Here is a 14,424-nt window from a genome sequence, read left to right as displayed (position 1 = left end):
CAGGTCACACACAAGGTTCATGGAATAAGTGAAAGTCACAATTCCCTGAACTTCTCCAGCTGGTCCAGCTCAGCAAGAAACGTTAATAGTTCTGTTGACTAGCTGCCATTCAAATATTTTGAGTAAATAACAACAGAATCAAAATTTTTTGACGTGGTATGCCAAATATTGATACAGGCAAAAATCAATATTTCTTGCTTGTACTGGATTTAAAAAGAAGCATTCCCCAAGATTGGTTTCATTTTTATAACGAGCAGTTTAAAAATTGTTATGAATCTGGAAGGTTACATATTAAGATGGATGACTTGCTATATCTGGAAGAAAGATAAATGGGAGGAAGGAGTTCAAATCCCTAGTTGGTTAAACTCCATCGAATTTGGATAAGAGTTCATAATGGAGCAGATTGTTTCTTTTTAGGGCGTTAGAGTCAGTACTAACCCCCGGTGACTGCCTGGACTACTCCCTGCAGTTTTCTTGGCAAGTGTGATAGAATCTCCAGCTAGGCTGCAGGGATGTGTTAAGAGGGGCTCAGGTTTGGAGTCATTGCACTGTAGGAAGTGGCACAGGCCTGACCTCGTTCAGAATCCCTGAAGCCTTATCTTGCTGTTTGCAATGGAATGCAGTCAGTCTAGCGAGATTCTTGTAACATACTGGACCATGTCCACTATGGACATAAAGTCCTATTGAGACTCTCCATAAGTGGTTCTATTTGCTTTTGCCAGGTTGCCTGCTTCCTAGAGCTCAAAGAGAATGACTCGCTCACGGTCACCCAGCTGGCTTTGGGCCAAAGGTAGGACTAGACCTTATGACCACCTGGTTTCTAGCTTGATGCCTTCACCACTATACCAGATGGCTCTCTAAAAGGCTGTAGTGGAAAACATTCAACCTTGAATTCTTAGTTACTTTTAGACTAAACTCTCATTATTGCTGCCCTCTGGTCTTGTGGTTGAGAATCTGGTATTGTTCAATATCAAGGGATCTAAAATCAGGAAAGACCAACTGTAAAGGAATGCATGAAAAAGAGATGGAGCTATTTGGTCTCATTTGCAATTATGACTTTCACTACTCACTATTGTGAGTACATAATAAATCTTGCACCTCCAAAAATAATAATATTGCTGTTGTGATGGTGGTGGTGGTGGTGGTTGGGCACATAGTCAACCATATATTTAAACTGGACCTGGGATAAAAGCAGGTGTTGTTCTTTGATGATGTAATGTTGTATTCAGTAAGCCATATGGTGTACTGACTTCATTGCATCTTCTTCACTGTCCTTTAGATATTCTTCCAATGCCCTTTTTTCTTTTTTAACTGTTCAGCGTACTTGTAACATTCCACAATAACCTATACTCCTTGGTAAATTGACTGTGGATGAAGGGCATGATTCATTGTCATTATTTTTCTGATCTTTTTATTCAGGACTTCTATTCAGCTTGAGTCCATTCTAATGACTGGAATTGCCAGGTGTTTATTGCCTTTATGGCAGTGATGACTAACCGAGTGCCCAAAGCGTGCATGCAAGTGCGCCCCAACCCCCAAAATGCAATGTGCGAGCAGCCCCGCGCATGTCCCTATGCTTGTGAACGTGACCCCCTCGCATGTGCCCCGCCCCCACTAATGTGTGCGCCCCCTCCGCATGCGCCCCACACACATACACAGCAGAGACTCGAAGACCAGCTGGCTGGTGGGATGCACGCGTGCATGCACGGCAGAGCTGAACTGGGGCGACGGCTCGTGTGCCATCAGAGAGAGCGCTGTGTGCCACCTCTGGCACATGTGCCGTAGGTTCACCATCACGGCCTTTATGGTATTTTCACCACTCACTCTGGTCTTTAAGATCATCTTTACTCTCTTGATATATTCAGTACAAATCTTATTGACTTCATTATGCTTGAGGCTGAAGGATACCCAAGTATTTGTAGTGATCTTCTTCATCCAGACTCTTGATGTTATTTCTACAGGGCATCATGATAACTTCAGTTTCTGATTCAGCTAAAATAGGAGTTTCTGCCTATACCCATGATGATGAACCTATGGCATGCGTGCCAGAGGTGGCACGTAGAGCCCTCTATGTGGGCACGCACACTGTTGCCAGCTGCTCTTCCAGGTTCCGTCGTGGGCATGCGCGCCGGCCAGCTGCTCTCTTCTGGGTTCCAGTGCTCCGGCGCGCACATTCGCACTCCAGTTTCAGCACTCGGTGCCAAAAAAATTAATCATCGCTGGCCTATAGTATACAATTCAAGCTTCATATCTGCTGATTTTTGCTGCTTGTTATTTACTGCTTTACTTCCAGGGTTTCCTTAATCTTCTTTATTTCTGGGTGATATTTCTTGATCAGATATTTTTTGGTTTTGTTCTTCAGCTTCTTTTCTTTCATCTGTTCTAGCTTGCTTGCTAGATCTGATCATCACATGCTGATCTTATTTTCCAGCCTGACCTTTCATTTTAGTTATGCACTCTTTGCCTTTTTTTTTTTTCTTTTTTTCCAACCATGCTGTACATTAGTTGGTTTGTTGGTTGCAGTGAGCTGGTGCTTATGTTTGATATTACAGTATTGGCATTTTGTGCTAGCTGTTTTTTTGGAACAAGTTTCAATGTAGGCAACGTTATTCTGTTGTTTTTGTGCTCTTTTAGATGCTCAGTTAATCTTTGTTTCAGTGTTTTTTGTGTGACAGAACTTTGAGAAGGCAGAAGTAAGGGTGCCTAGTTTGGAAATAAAAACTATTCAATAGTTGCAGTATGCTGGCTTCCTCTACTGCTGACTCCCCCTAGTTTGTCTGTACAGTCTGAGCTAGTTTTGGCAAGGCTTCATTTTATTTGCCCTGGGTAGACCTTTGCAGTTCTTCCAATTCTGCTTTTGTGAATATTTTGTTTTATAAATTGATGTTGATCTGCTAGCCTCTGTCCTGTTATTTCTGACTCTGGATGTTGTTCTTTCCAGAACTGGTGCATTTTTTTTTCAGATATCCTTTTCTTGTTGATTTGTAACAACAGATCGGGTTTTTTTTTTCTTTTCAATCTTCATATATTTGTGATAGGTAAGCACCTTTTCTTCCATAGCCTTGCAGCTGCTGGCCCTGGTTGCTCAGTCCTCAGTCCTGTAGCCCATTTTTCACCAGATGTCCAGAATTCCAACACTTGGGGGGGTGGGGGTTCTTGTTAACTCGGGCAATGGCCAATCTGTTATAGGTTTCTGTAAATTACGTCTTACCATCTTGTTTATGAGAGAGACATTCTTTATTAGGCTTCTTTGAATAGATCTATCCAATAGGAATGAATGTCTGGCATAGTTCTTCAATTCCTCAGAGCACACAAGCCCCACAACCATGTTAAGGTAGTATTTCACTCAAGGAGGTTTTACTATTATTGTTCTCTAAGCTAACAATGAAATCACTCTACTAATGTCACAGAACTGAAAAAAAAATTCCCTAGTACAGGTAATCTTTGACTTACAACCACAACTGAGCCCAAAATTTCAGCTGATAACAAGGCACTTGTTAAGTGAGTTTTGCCCCATTTTACTTTTTTTTTTTTTTGCCACAGTTGTTAAGCAAACCACTGCAGTTGTTAAGTGAATCATGCAATCATTAAGTGAATTTGACTTCCCACATTGACTTAGCTTGTCACAAGCCTGCTGGGAAAGTTACAAATGGTGATCACATGACCCAGCACACTGCCCAAATTTTGATCATGTGACCATGGGGAGGCTCACACTTATGTGAAAAACAATAAGTCACTTTTTTCAGTGCCATTGTTACTCTGGGGCCTGGACTCTAAATGAATGGTTGTAAGCCAAGGACTACCTGTAACTGAAAATATGTTGTAAAATAAATTGAAATACATTTATCCTTACTGTTATACTGTTTAAGCAAGCATGAAAAATGCCAGGGACATGTGAATTTTTTCCATAGAATAGTTTGCTTGGTAATAAAGAAAAAGTTCCTCAAGTTTTGGCATTGATGCAAATTCAGTAAATATAAATAATATCTTTTTTTTAATTATCAATTTTAGTTTTTGCCTATTTTTATGTATTGAGCTAAAGTCATGTTTGTTTTTATTTCATTTTCTTTTTGAAAGTAATGTTAAAGGATGTTATAACTATACACTTCCTATAGGAAAATGATAATTAATTTCTATATTCATGAGTCAATAAAAAAATCTTACCTGTTTTTTTCTTGCAGTTTACCTATCTCATTGGTCTGATCTGAAATCTGCATTTCTAGTTTGTTAGTTGAGATAGAATGGGCCAGCAGTTGAAGCTCCAGTCGTGTTGTCTGGTTTAACACCTACATTTGGAGGAGGGAAAATTTGAAATAAATGACTATCAATATTGTAAAAATAATTACCATATAATCCCAATGTACCTAAATTATCAGAAAATAAATACTTTCTGAAATGTGTGTTGTTATACAGTCATAAAGCTACATGAACTTTATACAGTCAACCTATGTTCCTGTTCTGCCCCAGCTTTGGATTCCCAGAGAATGTGACACACACCAAGCTTCGCAAACACTGTTTAATTCCAAACAAACCCCTTTCAAGAATGCAGGCTTCCCATGCAAAGGGTCCTTATCAAAGTTATTAAGAACAAAGTCCGACAAAGGTTGGCAACCAGCCCAGAAAACCAGATATGAGAAGTCGCTCGCTCTCCAAGATGCTCTGTAGTAATGAGACCTTGTTTCTAGCAAGAAAACACTAGCTGCGTGCGACTTAAATAGGCTAAGGGAGTGGCCAATTATCCTCAAGCCCTACTCTCGAGTAGACCTCCTCCTGAGTAGCCACTCCTGCCTTTTGGTAGCCCTGCGTGCCTGAGCATTGAGGAGAGGCTCCTCCACTTCGCGCTCTCCACTGGAAGGAGCCTCTGGAGGTTCTGAAGGCCCTGGCTGAGTCTCTGCCTCTGGCATCACATCCTCTTCGGCCTCCTTGCTGTCCGACGCAAGCACTGGCTACGCAGGCTGCTGGCGTGACACCACGCCAGCCTCCTCGTCGTTGGGATCAGCTATGATCCGCGCAGGCCGCTGGCGGGCCACAACAGTTCCACCTGTAATAACTTTTGTTTTAGGAAGGGTCTCATACACAACCAAAATCATCTGTAGAAGCGACAATAAGATAATTCTGATATGAATTAATTTAGGTCCCTGAGTCTGTACATATGTATCCTTACACTGGGCCTTGAGTTTCCTTCAAGGTCAAGCAACGTGATGTGTTTTAGATACTTTTCACTATTTCTGCATGTCCACAAGTGCCAGTCAGCATCACCCATGATCAGTGATTTTGGCAGTAGCAGTCTCAAACATCTAGAAGGCATCAAGTTGCCTTTTCATAGTACAGAGGAGGTCAAATCCCCATTCAATTAGACAGCACACTGAGTGATTTGAGGATTTAATTTTTTTTTTCAGTATACCTCACTGGTGACAAATGAATGGAAACCCTTCCATGTAATATCTTACATTGAAAGGTGAAAAACAGTGGGATATAAAAGCAACGACCAGAACCATATGATTGTGTTGCAGAAATAATACCATTTCTGAGTTGATTGTGAAATAGACTAGAACAGAATGCTTTTGTAGTTTCTTTTCAGTTGTTTCTGTGATTAAGATGAATTCCATATTATAGATTGAGATAAAGCACTTGCCCAAATGTAGCTGAACTCAGCTGTGCTTGCAATGTTCTATCAATAAAAGGTCAGTTCTAGCCTGATGATAATGTCAAACCTCTCTCCTCTGCAGAGTAATTCTTATTTTAAATGCTTTAAATGAGATAAATGTTTTAAATGAAATTTTAAAAAGGGAATGTTGGGAATCAGCAGTTGAAATTCAACCTGTCTACTTCATCAAGTATTTCATGGTTCAAATCATTGCTTTTTATTATTTAAAAACAATATTGGGAATGCCTTTTTCCTATGTGATCACAGAGAAGTTTTCTGGGTGTATGTAGTGAAGATCCATGTTCCTTTTTGCCAAAATGACACCATGGTTTCGGTTTTAATATACTACTTTAATGACTGTTTCTTGCCTCTTTTTTAAGTCTCAAGAATGACATCTGTTTTTAAGAATGAGGAAACAGAACTGTCATGTGGAGCTTTGTTTTCCGTTCTATTCTGCTACATGTTCTGCAGGTCCTTATTGTGTTTCTCACTGTGTATTTTTTTTTAAATTTTAATTCATCAAGATTTGGCTTCAGTTGGCAGGATGAATTTATTACTCACATCCTTCATGTTGAACAATCATTCAGGACATGATTTCACACTTAAGTGTATTTCCAAATTGTTGGCAAAGATTTACTTATTTATTTATTTTAAAGATTCTTAGGATTGCCTGTTTTGGAATCAGATTCTGGGTGTTATATGGGATAAGACAAATGTAAGGAAAAAATAGGCTAAACTTTTAATTTACTAAGGTAAAGCTAGTAGTAGCTTTACCTTAGTAAATCATTTAATGCATTTAATTGATAGATAGTACAGTATCCGGCAGTCATCTCTGGTGAGGGCATTTCATAAACGTGTGAAACACACTCTCTCCAATGAGAGAAAGAGCATCTTCTTTACAAAAACTTCACTAAGAGATCTTAAAGGATGAGGAGATTTATATGGAGGTTCTTTTTTTTTTTTAAGATCTTATACCAAGGCCAAGATACTGGAGGAAGTAATTTTTCAAGTATTTGTGGCCAGGCCATTTAGCAAGAATCAATAGTCTATGTTGTCCTTAGAAGGAAACATACAACTAATGAAACACTTTACAAATTGGTCTTTATTTATTGAAGTTTCTGAACTATCTTTCAAGTCGGTCATGTCAGAAGGATATTGAAGTAACTTATAAAATCACTCCAATGCAGCCAATTTTTTATTACTAGAGTTTTGCCTTTTGAACTGAGATTCTGGGAATTTTATTTTTTTAACAAACAGGTTTGAAGACTCCGGGTTAGTTAACTAATTTACTATGTTTATTAAATCATGTTCAAAATTGATTTAGTTAATGGGAATCTTCTGTTTTCATGGAGAAATTGGTCTGTAGAAGAATATATAAACACTTGAAAAACCCATCTGTAGTTTAATTTTCATTTCCTTTTGCATCATGTTTAGAATGCTTTGTGTTCTATGCTTTGTAAATTATACAAAAATTTCCAAAGCATTCAAAATTTTGCTCTTTTAAAACAGTCAGCAAAACAGTTTAGTTCACTGTTCAACATAAATGTTTCAGAAACAGTTGTAGCTGGATGCAAATACTTTGTGAACATTTTTCATTTATTGTGAGGTATGTTAGAAGTTTCAAATGAATTTATTATTTCAAGAATTCTATATTATTTGTTCTGTAAATGTAATCATTTGTGGTTATTCCATAATAACCACAGTTTTGGATGAAAATTTGACTTGAGATCTCTAATGAAGGGATACAAAGAGAGAGAGAAAGAACGAGTTTGAGTATGGGAATTTTAAGGAACCACAATTGATTTGGGACTTGGACATCAACTTGAAAAAATGTGACCATTTATTTTTCCTTGGCACTTCCTGTTATCCCTTAACCTTTCTCCCACTCAGTTTATTCTTTTCATTTATCCTTCAACTAAGTCATAACTGTTGAAATACTAATGCTTATCCAATTTCCTCACATACTATGTCTTACATAAAGGCACATAATTTGGACCCCTCTAAGATTTGCTTCTGCATTGTTTGATGGGCTGTAGCAGATTTTTAAAAATCTGGATTTGGATCTGGGTTCCAGTTAATGTTTCTTCAGTTTCAGTTTCTGTTCCTTTCTATGTTAAAAAAAATGAGACTCAAACTTTAAAAAACATTTTCAAAAGTGCTCTATAAGCAGAGACATTTTCCAGGGCTAAAATCTCAAAATCTGCACTGGTGTTAAGAATAGAATACAGTCATATTTTCCAATAATGTACAATGCCTTTATTAGACATTGCTCGATATTAAGTTAGGTCCTTCTTGCTCACTTCCAGGTTTCTTTGCTCATTCTTTGCTAATGCTGCAGCTATCAAAGACAATCCTTAATTTTCTAAGGCCCGTACACTGCCCAAGTCTTTCTCACATAAGATTCTTTTCTCTGTCCAACTCAATTGCAAATAGATCAAGGCAAGAGATTTCAGCGTATGCTCACATGAACCCAATTGAGGCTGTTCTCTCATATAACAAGGGAACGAGTGATTTTAGAAAGAAGAACATTTGTACTGAGTTTAGTAATATAGTATTAGTATAGTATTACATACATTCTATATGTATATAAAATTATATGGAAAGAAAAAAACATGGTTTATCCATGCATCACTGAGCAGATGCTCAGTCTAATATTTCCAATGGTGGAATGTATACAAAACCATAAGAGAGATGGTCATTTTCCTCACAGATGCATTTTGAAAAAGATTATTTAATTACAGTCTTCTCAAATACATTCGTTTTATTTTTCCAAGGTTGAGCGTTTTCCTTTGTATTAGCCAAATGTTTCTCATGAAACTGCAGATTAAATGCTTTTTCAGGGCAAAAATATTACTCTAGCCAGCAAAACATAGTGCTCTTGTTACTTACATGTGCTTCGACATCTGTTAATTTGCGGGTCTGTTCTGCTGTTTGATTTAATAGGTTTGTGCCTAATTCAATCATCACTGCTGTCTGATTCTGAACCGCATTCTGCTGAATCTCAACCATTTCTTTTTTCATATTATCTTGGATATAATTCTCAATCTGCATACAGAAGAGAGAGAAGATTTGTTACCTTACAGTCCAGACAGTTTTGACTTCTTTTGTTTTTGTTTTTGTTTAAAAAGGTAAAACCAAACGGGGAAGTCTGTTGTAAGCCACACAGACTGACTTTCATCCTTAGTCTTCCTGAGCCAAATCTAGTACATCTTGTTTTTCAGTAGCCAACATAAAAAAGAGAAGAGATAAAATTAAAATAAAATACTGTTGGCTCTAATGTAATAAAAACTATTGAACATTCATTATTATTTTTGGTCTTCTTTTAAGGAAACTCTTTATCATCATTTCTTGCTTAAGAAAAATGTAGACAGATTGCCTAAAGGAATTAAACTAGATCAGTGGTTCTCAACCTGTGGATCGGGACCCCTTTGGGGGTCGAACGACCCTTTCACAGGGGTTGCCTAAGACCATCCGAAAACACATATTTTCAATGGTTTTAGGAATAATTTTTTTTTAATTTTTTTTTTTTAAATTTTGATTTATATGCCACCCTTCTCCGGAGACTCAGGGCGGCTTACAATGTGCTAAGCAATAGTCTTCATCCTTTTGTATATTTGTACAAAGTCAGCTTATTGCCCCCACAACTGGGTCCTCAATTTACCTACCTTAGAAAGGATGGAAGGCTGAGTCAACCTTGAGCCTTGGCGAGATTCGAACCTGCAGTAATTGCAGGCAGCTGGTCTTAATAACAGGGTGCCTTAGACCACTGTACTACCAATTTTATGGTTGGGGGTCACCACAACATGAAGAACTGTATTAAAGGGTTGCGGCATTAGGAAGGTTGAGACCCACTGAACTAGATGATGAAGAGATATGAAGTATGATGTGATTCAACATTATGATACAAGTGTGTCCCTTTTTTGTCCATGTAATGTTGGAGAGTATATGATTCTAGGTCTCTCTGGATATGGTATTGCACATAAGAACCTTGAGTGGTTATTCAAGTTGAGTGATTATTCAAACTTGTCTATACGGATGTTTCCCACTATTGTCACCTCTGGTGGCATTGGATCATTGCACATTTTGATTAAGATGAGATAGTTTAGACAAAGGCTCAACAGTTTAGTCATCTTCCTGAATAAGAAGTTCAAATATGTAAGAATATCTCAAACCTATGTTGCTGAGATTAGACAAGAAGTCTGGTATGTTATTTGTACATTGTTACTCAGCTTTGAGACAAACAAAACATAAAAAGAGTGTGAAACAATATCTTTCTTCATGGAATGCCAAAATAACAACTGTTTCAAAATTTTCTTGGGTCACGTTCTCATAAATGTTTCAGCATGTGTGGCCAACATCATATTCCAAGATTTAATGTTTTTTTTAAAAGGCGCTGTTTATATTAAAAATTGCTTGGTGGGGTGTTTTCTTATAGATCCCAAATTCTTGGAAAATTAATTTTCTCACAGTCCCTTTTTCTTATTTTTAATACAGGCCTTCAAACTTTATTGTCCTCAGTCAGCATTTCAATTGTTGGATGTCTTATCACCTTTCATCATTAAATTGCCTTCAACTAAAAAAGTACTTAAAATCTAATTCGTAATAGGAAATAATTCTTGATTTTTTTTTTTGTTATGTCCCTTCCTTTTTTCTTCCTATACAATATTCAACTCATACTACTTTATGAGTAGTATTGAATAATATATTCTCCCAATATAGAACATTCCCTAATTTTATTTCCTCAAATCAGCTTTCCTAATTTATTGCCCTCCAGATGTATTAAGTCTCTAAATTCAATAATTTTCAATAAAGATTCTCAGTCATCCAAGTAGAGTTGTCCGGAAGTTGAGTCAACTCAACTTTCAGATTCAATTATTCTCAAAATTGAGAATTGTACTTATTCCAGATAATAGCACATATGTATTTTTATTTGGTCAATAAATAACACAGATTATTTTTCTTTTAACATTCCTATGATCAAATTTATTTCTATTTACATCTTATCTTCTGATAATTCAAGATTGCATACCACCTATTTCATATTGTGTGTGTGTGTGTGTGTGTGTGTGTGTGTGTGTGTGTGTGTGTGTAGTTAATATTTATATATATATATATATATATTCTGAGGTTTTCGTGGGTATTTGTATGTAGGTCTTTGGTTACTTGGGTTTTCTCCCGCGTAAAATTGGAAGTGTCTTGGCGACGTTTCGATGAAGTCTCATTTGTCATCTTCAGGCTGGTGTTTTCGGCTCCGTGCTTCTAGGAGCAAGTGCTTCTAGAAGCACAAAGCCGAAGATGACGAATGAGACTTTGTCGAAACGTTGCCAAGACACTTCCAATTTTACCCGGGAGAAAACCCGAATAACCAAAGACCTACATATATGTATATATATGTGTGTGTCTGTATGTATATTGCCCCTATAAGAACTCTGTGGGTTGGTTTGGCAGGTGAAAGAATAATTGATAGGTCCAAATCTACACTGTGAGCTTCAGTATCTGAGTCTGAATTTTCCTCATCCTAACCCAAAACCTAGTGGCTTTAAGGGGCTGGGAATTTTCTTGCATTGTTGAAACCAAAGCCCTAACTAATTTTATCTAGAATCTGTTTGAAGAAATTCAGCATTAATTCCATTGTTTGCTATGACTTACTTTCATCACCATTGAAGATTCATCAGTTCTTCCTTTGGACTTTGCCTGACAGAATAAATTCAAACTGTCTGAACTGATTGTTTCTCTTTGGAAGAATGTTAGTGAGACATTTATTCTTAATTTAAGGAGTGAACAATGTGTAGTCTGTGGCCTACAGATTAGGCCCACAACAATCACATCAATGATACTTAATGACAAATGCCAAAAATGCAGTGCATTTTATTTAATTTAAAAGGTGTCCACTAAGTTTAAAATATGTTTTCTGTTAACCACCACCCACAACCTGCTTCTCCCAAGCTTAACATCTTATCCCCTATCCTCTTACAATAGCATCCTGCCCCCTCATTTTCAAACTCTGTGTGTGTGTGTGTGTGTGTGTGTGTGTGTGTGTGTGTGTGTGTGTGTGTGTAAAATGTAGTTCTGATTCAGGAAAGTGTTTTCTGCCTAAGATTTAAATATTGTTAATTAAATAAATAGTTAAATAAATTAATTTATTAATTAATAAATATATAAAAATAAACTTTTTACTTAAATACAATACCATTCCTTGAGCAGCCTCAATGACATTCATCCATCATTTGAAAAGAAAAGATTTGCCAGTTCCTGTTTAAAATAAGACTGTTCCTGAATCTTGTGTACATCTATTTCACAGAAAAAAATCCAATACTAGACTAGCAAACTGGCTGTGCTTTCCCAGATATTTTTACTTATTCTTCATTTATGTGATTTATAATTCCATTTCAGTGCAAAATAACTAAACTTTCTCCTTAACAAGACTTAGTGTTCCTTTTATTAATGTCGTCAGGCACTTTTGTTCTTGGCAGTAGTAACGATATATGGAACTCTCCATTTTTGCCTGCTAAATGCTACCCTTTATGAAGAACATATGTAAATGTTACAATACATGATGCAAATCATTTTGTAGAAGAAATAGCTAGCCAGAACACTAATATATAGTAACACCGAAAATAGGTTGTGGCCTGAAGGCAATGAACTAGAGAAAATCCAAAGAGTTTGAAATTGGAAAGCTTGCATTTTCTTTGAACAGTAGATCTCCTGCTGTCATATGGCTTTTCAAAGTCATGTTTGAAATTTCACTCCTTCACATGAAATCAGTTGTTCAATCTCCAGCCCAGGGCCAAGACTAAGAAATCTACTTTGAAGAATTAGGGTTCCTGTTTGTCTTGGATTGCAAATTTGAAAAGGTATGTACATGTATTCAAACAACATGTGTGTGCTTTTCCATAGAGACTATATGGAGATTGAATGAATGTAGAAAGAAGAAACCTGAATATATGGTAAGAAATGGGGAGATATTGCTAAAAGGAAAAGAAACATTGAAACATTGAAAATAGATGGCAGAAAAAGTGGTCCATCAAGTCTGCCCTTTGAGGGGTTTTTTGCTTTTGTTGTTGTTAATTTTTGTTGGATGATAAGCATATGTCTATCCCAAGCATGTTTGAACCCAGCGTTTTCTAATTGCTGATGTACTTGACTAAAGGTTTTTTTGGACTAGTAATAGTAGAGAGTTGTGTAAATGTAAACGTCATCAAATGTTAACTTGTCCAGGTGAAAAATAAATACAGATAGTCCCCACTTAACACTTCTAATTGGGACCGCTGAATGACGTGGTCTTTAAGCTAAACATCACATGACAATGTGACTTATATCAGCAATTCTGGTTGTGATCATTAAGCGAATCACTATGGGTATTAAGCAAAATGTCACATAACTGCAATTTGCGACCTCCTATAGCAGGGGTGTCAAACTCATGTCATGGCAGCATCACATGACATATTGGAACTTTTTTCCCCTTTGTTAACTGGGCATGGCAGCGCATGACGCATCCGGGCCCTGGGCAGCAAGTTTCACTGCCCTGTCCTATAGCTTCTCCATTGTCTTTGCTGGTCAGAAGCCAACTGAGAAAGTGGCAAATAGCAATCACATGACTATGGGGTGCTGCTATCATCATAAATGCATGATAGCTACTAAGCAATCATGATCATGGGACCAGAGAGATACTGCTATGGTCATAAATGGGAGGACCGGTCATAAACCACTTTTTTCAGAACTCTAACTTCAGATTACTAAATGAATGGTTGTTAAAGCAGGGACTACCTGTAAATGCAGACTCCAGGTGCAATGAAATTTTTCACTTTGAATGGCCACTGCTGATAGTGACGGCATGATCAGGTCTATTTATTGCTGGATTTGTGTGAATCAATATTTAATTTTTAGGCCTGGGCATATGTTACAAACTAATATTATTATTATTATATTGTGTTTTGTCAATGTTCATCCTCTCTGTTGTAATATGGACAACTATATAAATTATTTAGCTAAATAAATAGACTTGCTTCAGAAGTCTAAGAATTTTAAAATATCTTCTACTATATATGCCAGAAAAGGCTGTGGTTGTCACAGCAGAATCAGAAGGGTGTTTCTTTGGATGAAGGCTTTTTTTATCAGAAATACTTAACAATCAGAGCAGTTTTCATGACAAGAACTTTGTACTGCCCCTAGTACCTTGCCAATCAGATTTATCTAAGACATTAAAAAGGCTTTTTTAAAAGAACTAGAGCAGTGATGGCTAACCTTTTTGCCGTTGCGTGCCAAAAGTGGGAGTTGTGCGGGGGGGGTCGCACGCATGCATGCCAACACCTATAATTCAATGCCCCCGTGGGCCCCCCCCCCCCGCTTTTGGCATGCGACGGCAAAAAAGTTATCGGTGGGCCTAGTAGGCCCGTTTTTCACCCTCCCCAGACTCCAGTGCTTTCTTGGAGCCTGGAGAGGGCGAAAACGGCCTTCCCCACCCTCCAGAGGCCCGCTGGAGGCAGGAAATGACCTGTTTCCCGACTTCCGGTGGGCCCAGAAGGCCCGAAAATCAGCTGGCCGGCGCACGCATGCACGCTGGAGCTGAACTAGGGCAACGCTCGTGTGCCCACCGATATGCCTCCACATGCCACCTGTGGCATCCGTGCCATAGGTTCACCATCACGGAACTAGAGCATGTGTTTTGGTCTCTCCTTGGATAGACTTTTCAAGCACTTGAACAAAGGTTATAGCAAAAATATGAATGTGTTAACACTGTTCTATATATTATTATGAGGAGTTGTATATTGTGAGAG

General features: G+C 37.7%; 2 protein-coding genes across 2 annotated transcripts in view; one reads left to right on the top strand and one right to left on the bottom strand.

The window, feature by feature from the left end:
• Positions 1–14,424, top strand: part of MCPH1 (microcephalin 1) — a 123,338-nt gene that overhangs the window by 45,515 nt on the left and 63,399 nt on the right. The gene's annotated exons all lie outside the window — the stretch shown is intronic.
• The window catches only part of ANGPT2 (angiopoietin 2), a 44,956-nt gene that overhangs the window by 13,927 nt on the left and 16,605 nt on the right, over positions 1–14,424 (bottom strand). The window contains exons 2-3 of the mRNA XM_070954925.1: positions 8,537–8,692; positions 4,165–4,286 (exon numbers count right to left, since the gene is read on the bottom strand). Of these exons, the coding sequence (XP_070811026.1) occupies positions 4,165–4,286; positions 8,537–8,692 (278 nt within the window). The remainder of the gene's footprint in view (positions 1–4,164; positions 4,287–8,536; positions 8,693–14,424) is intronic.

Source organism: Pituophis catenifer, unplaced genomic scaffold (genome assembly GCF_029215685.1).
Source record: "Pituophis catenifer annectens isolate HBS135680 unplaced genomic scaffold, rPitCat1.0.hap2 SCAF_1, whole genome shotgun sequence".
Taxonomy (NCBI): Eukaryota; Metazoa; Chordata; class Lepidosauria; order Squamata; family Colubridae; genus Pituophis; species Pituophis catenifer.
This window is presented reverse-complemented; position numbering and strand designations above follow the sequence as displayed.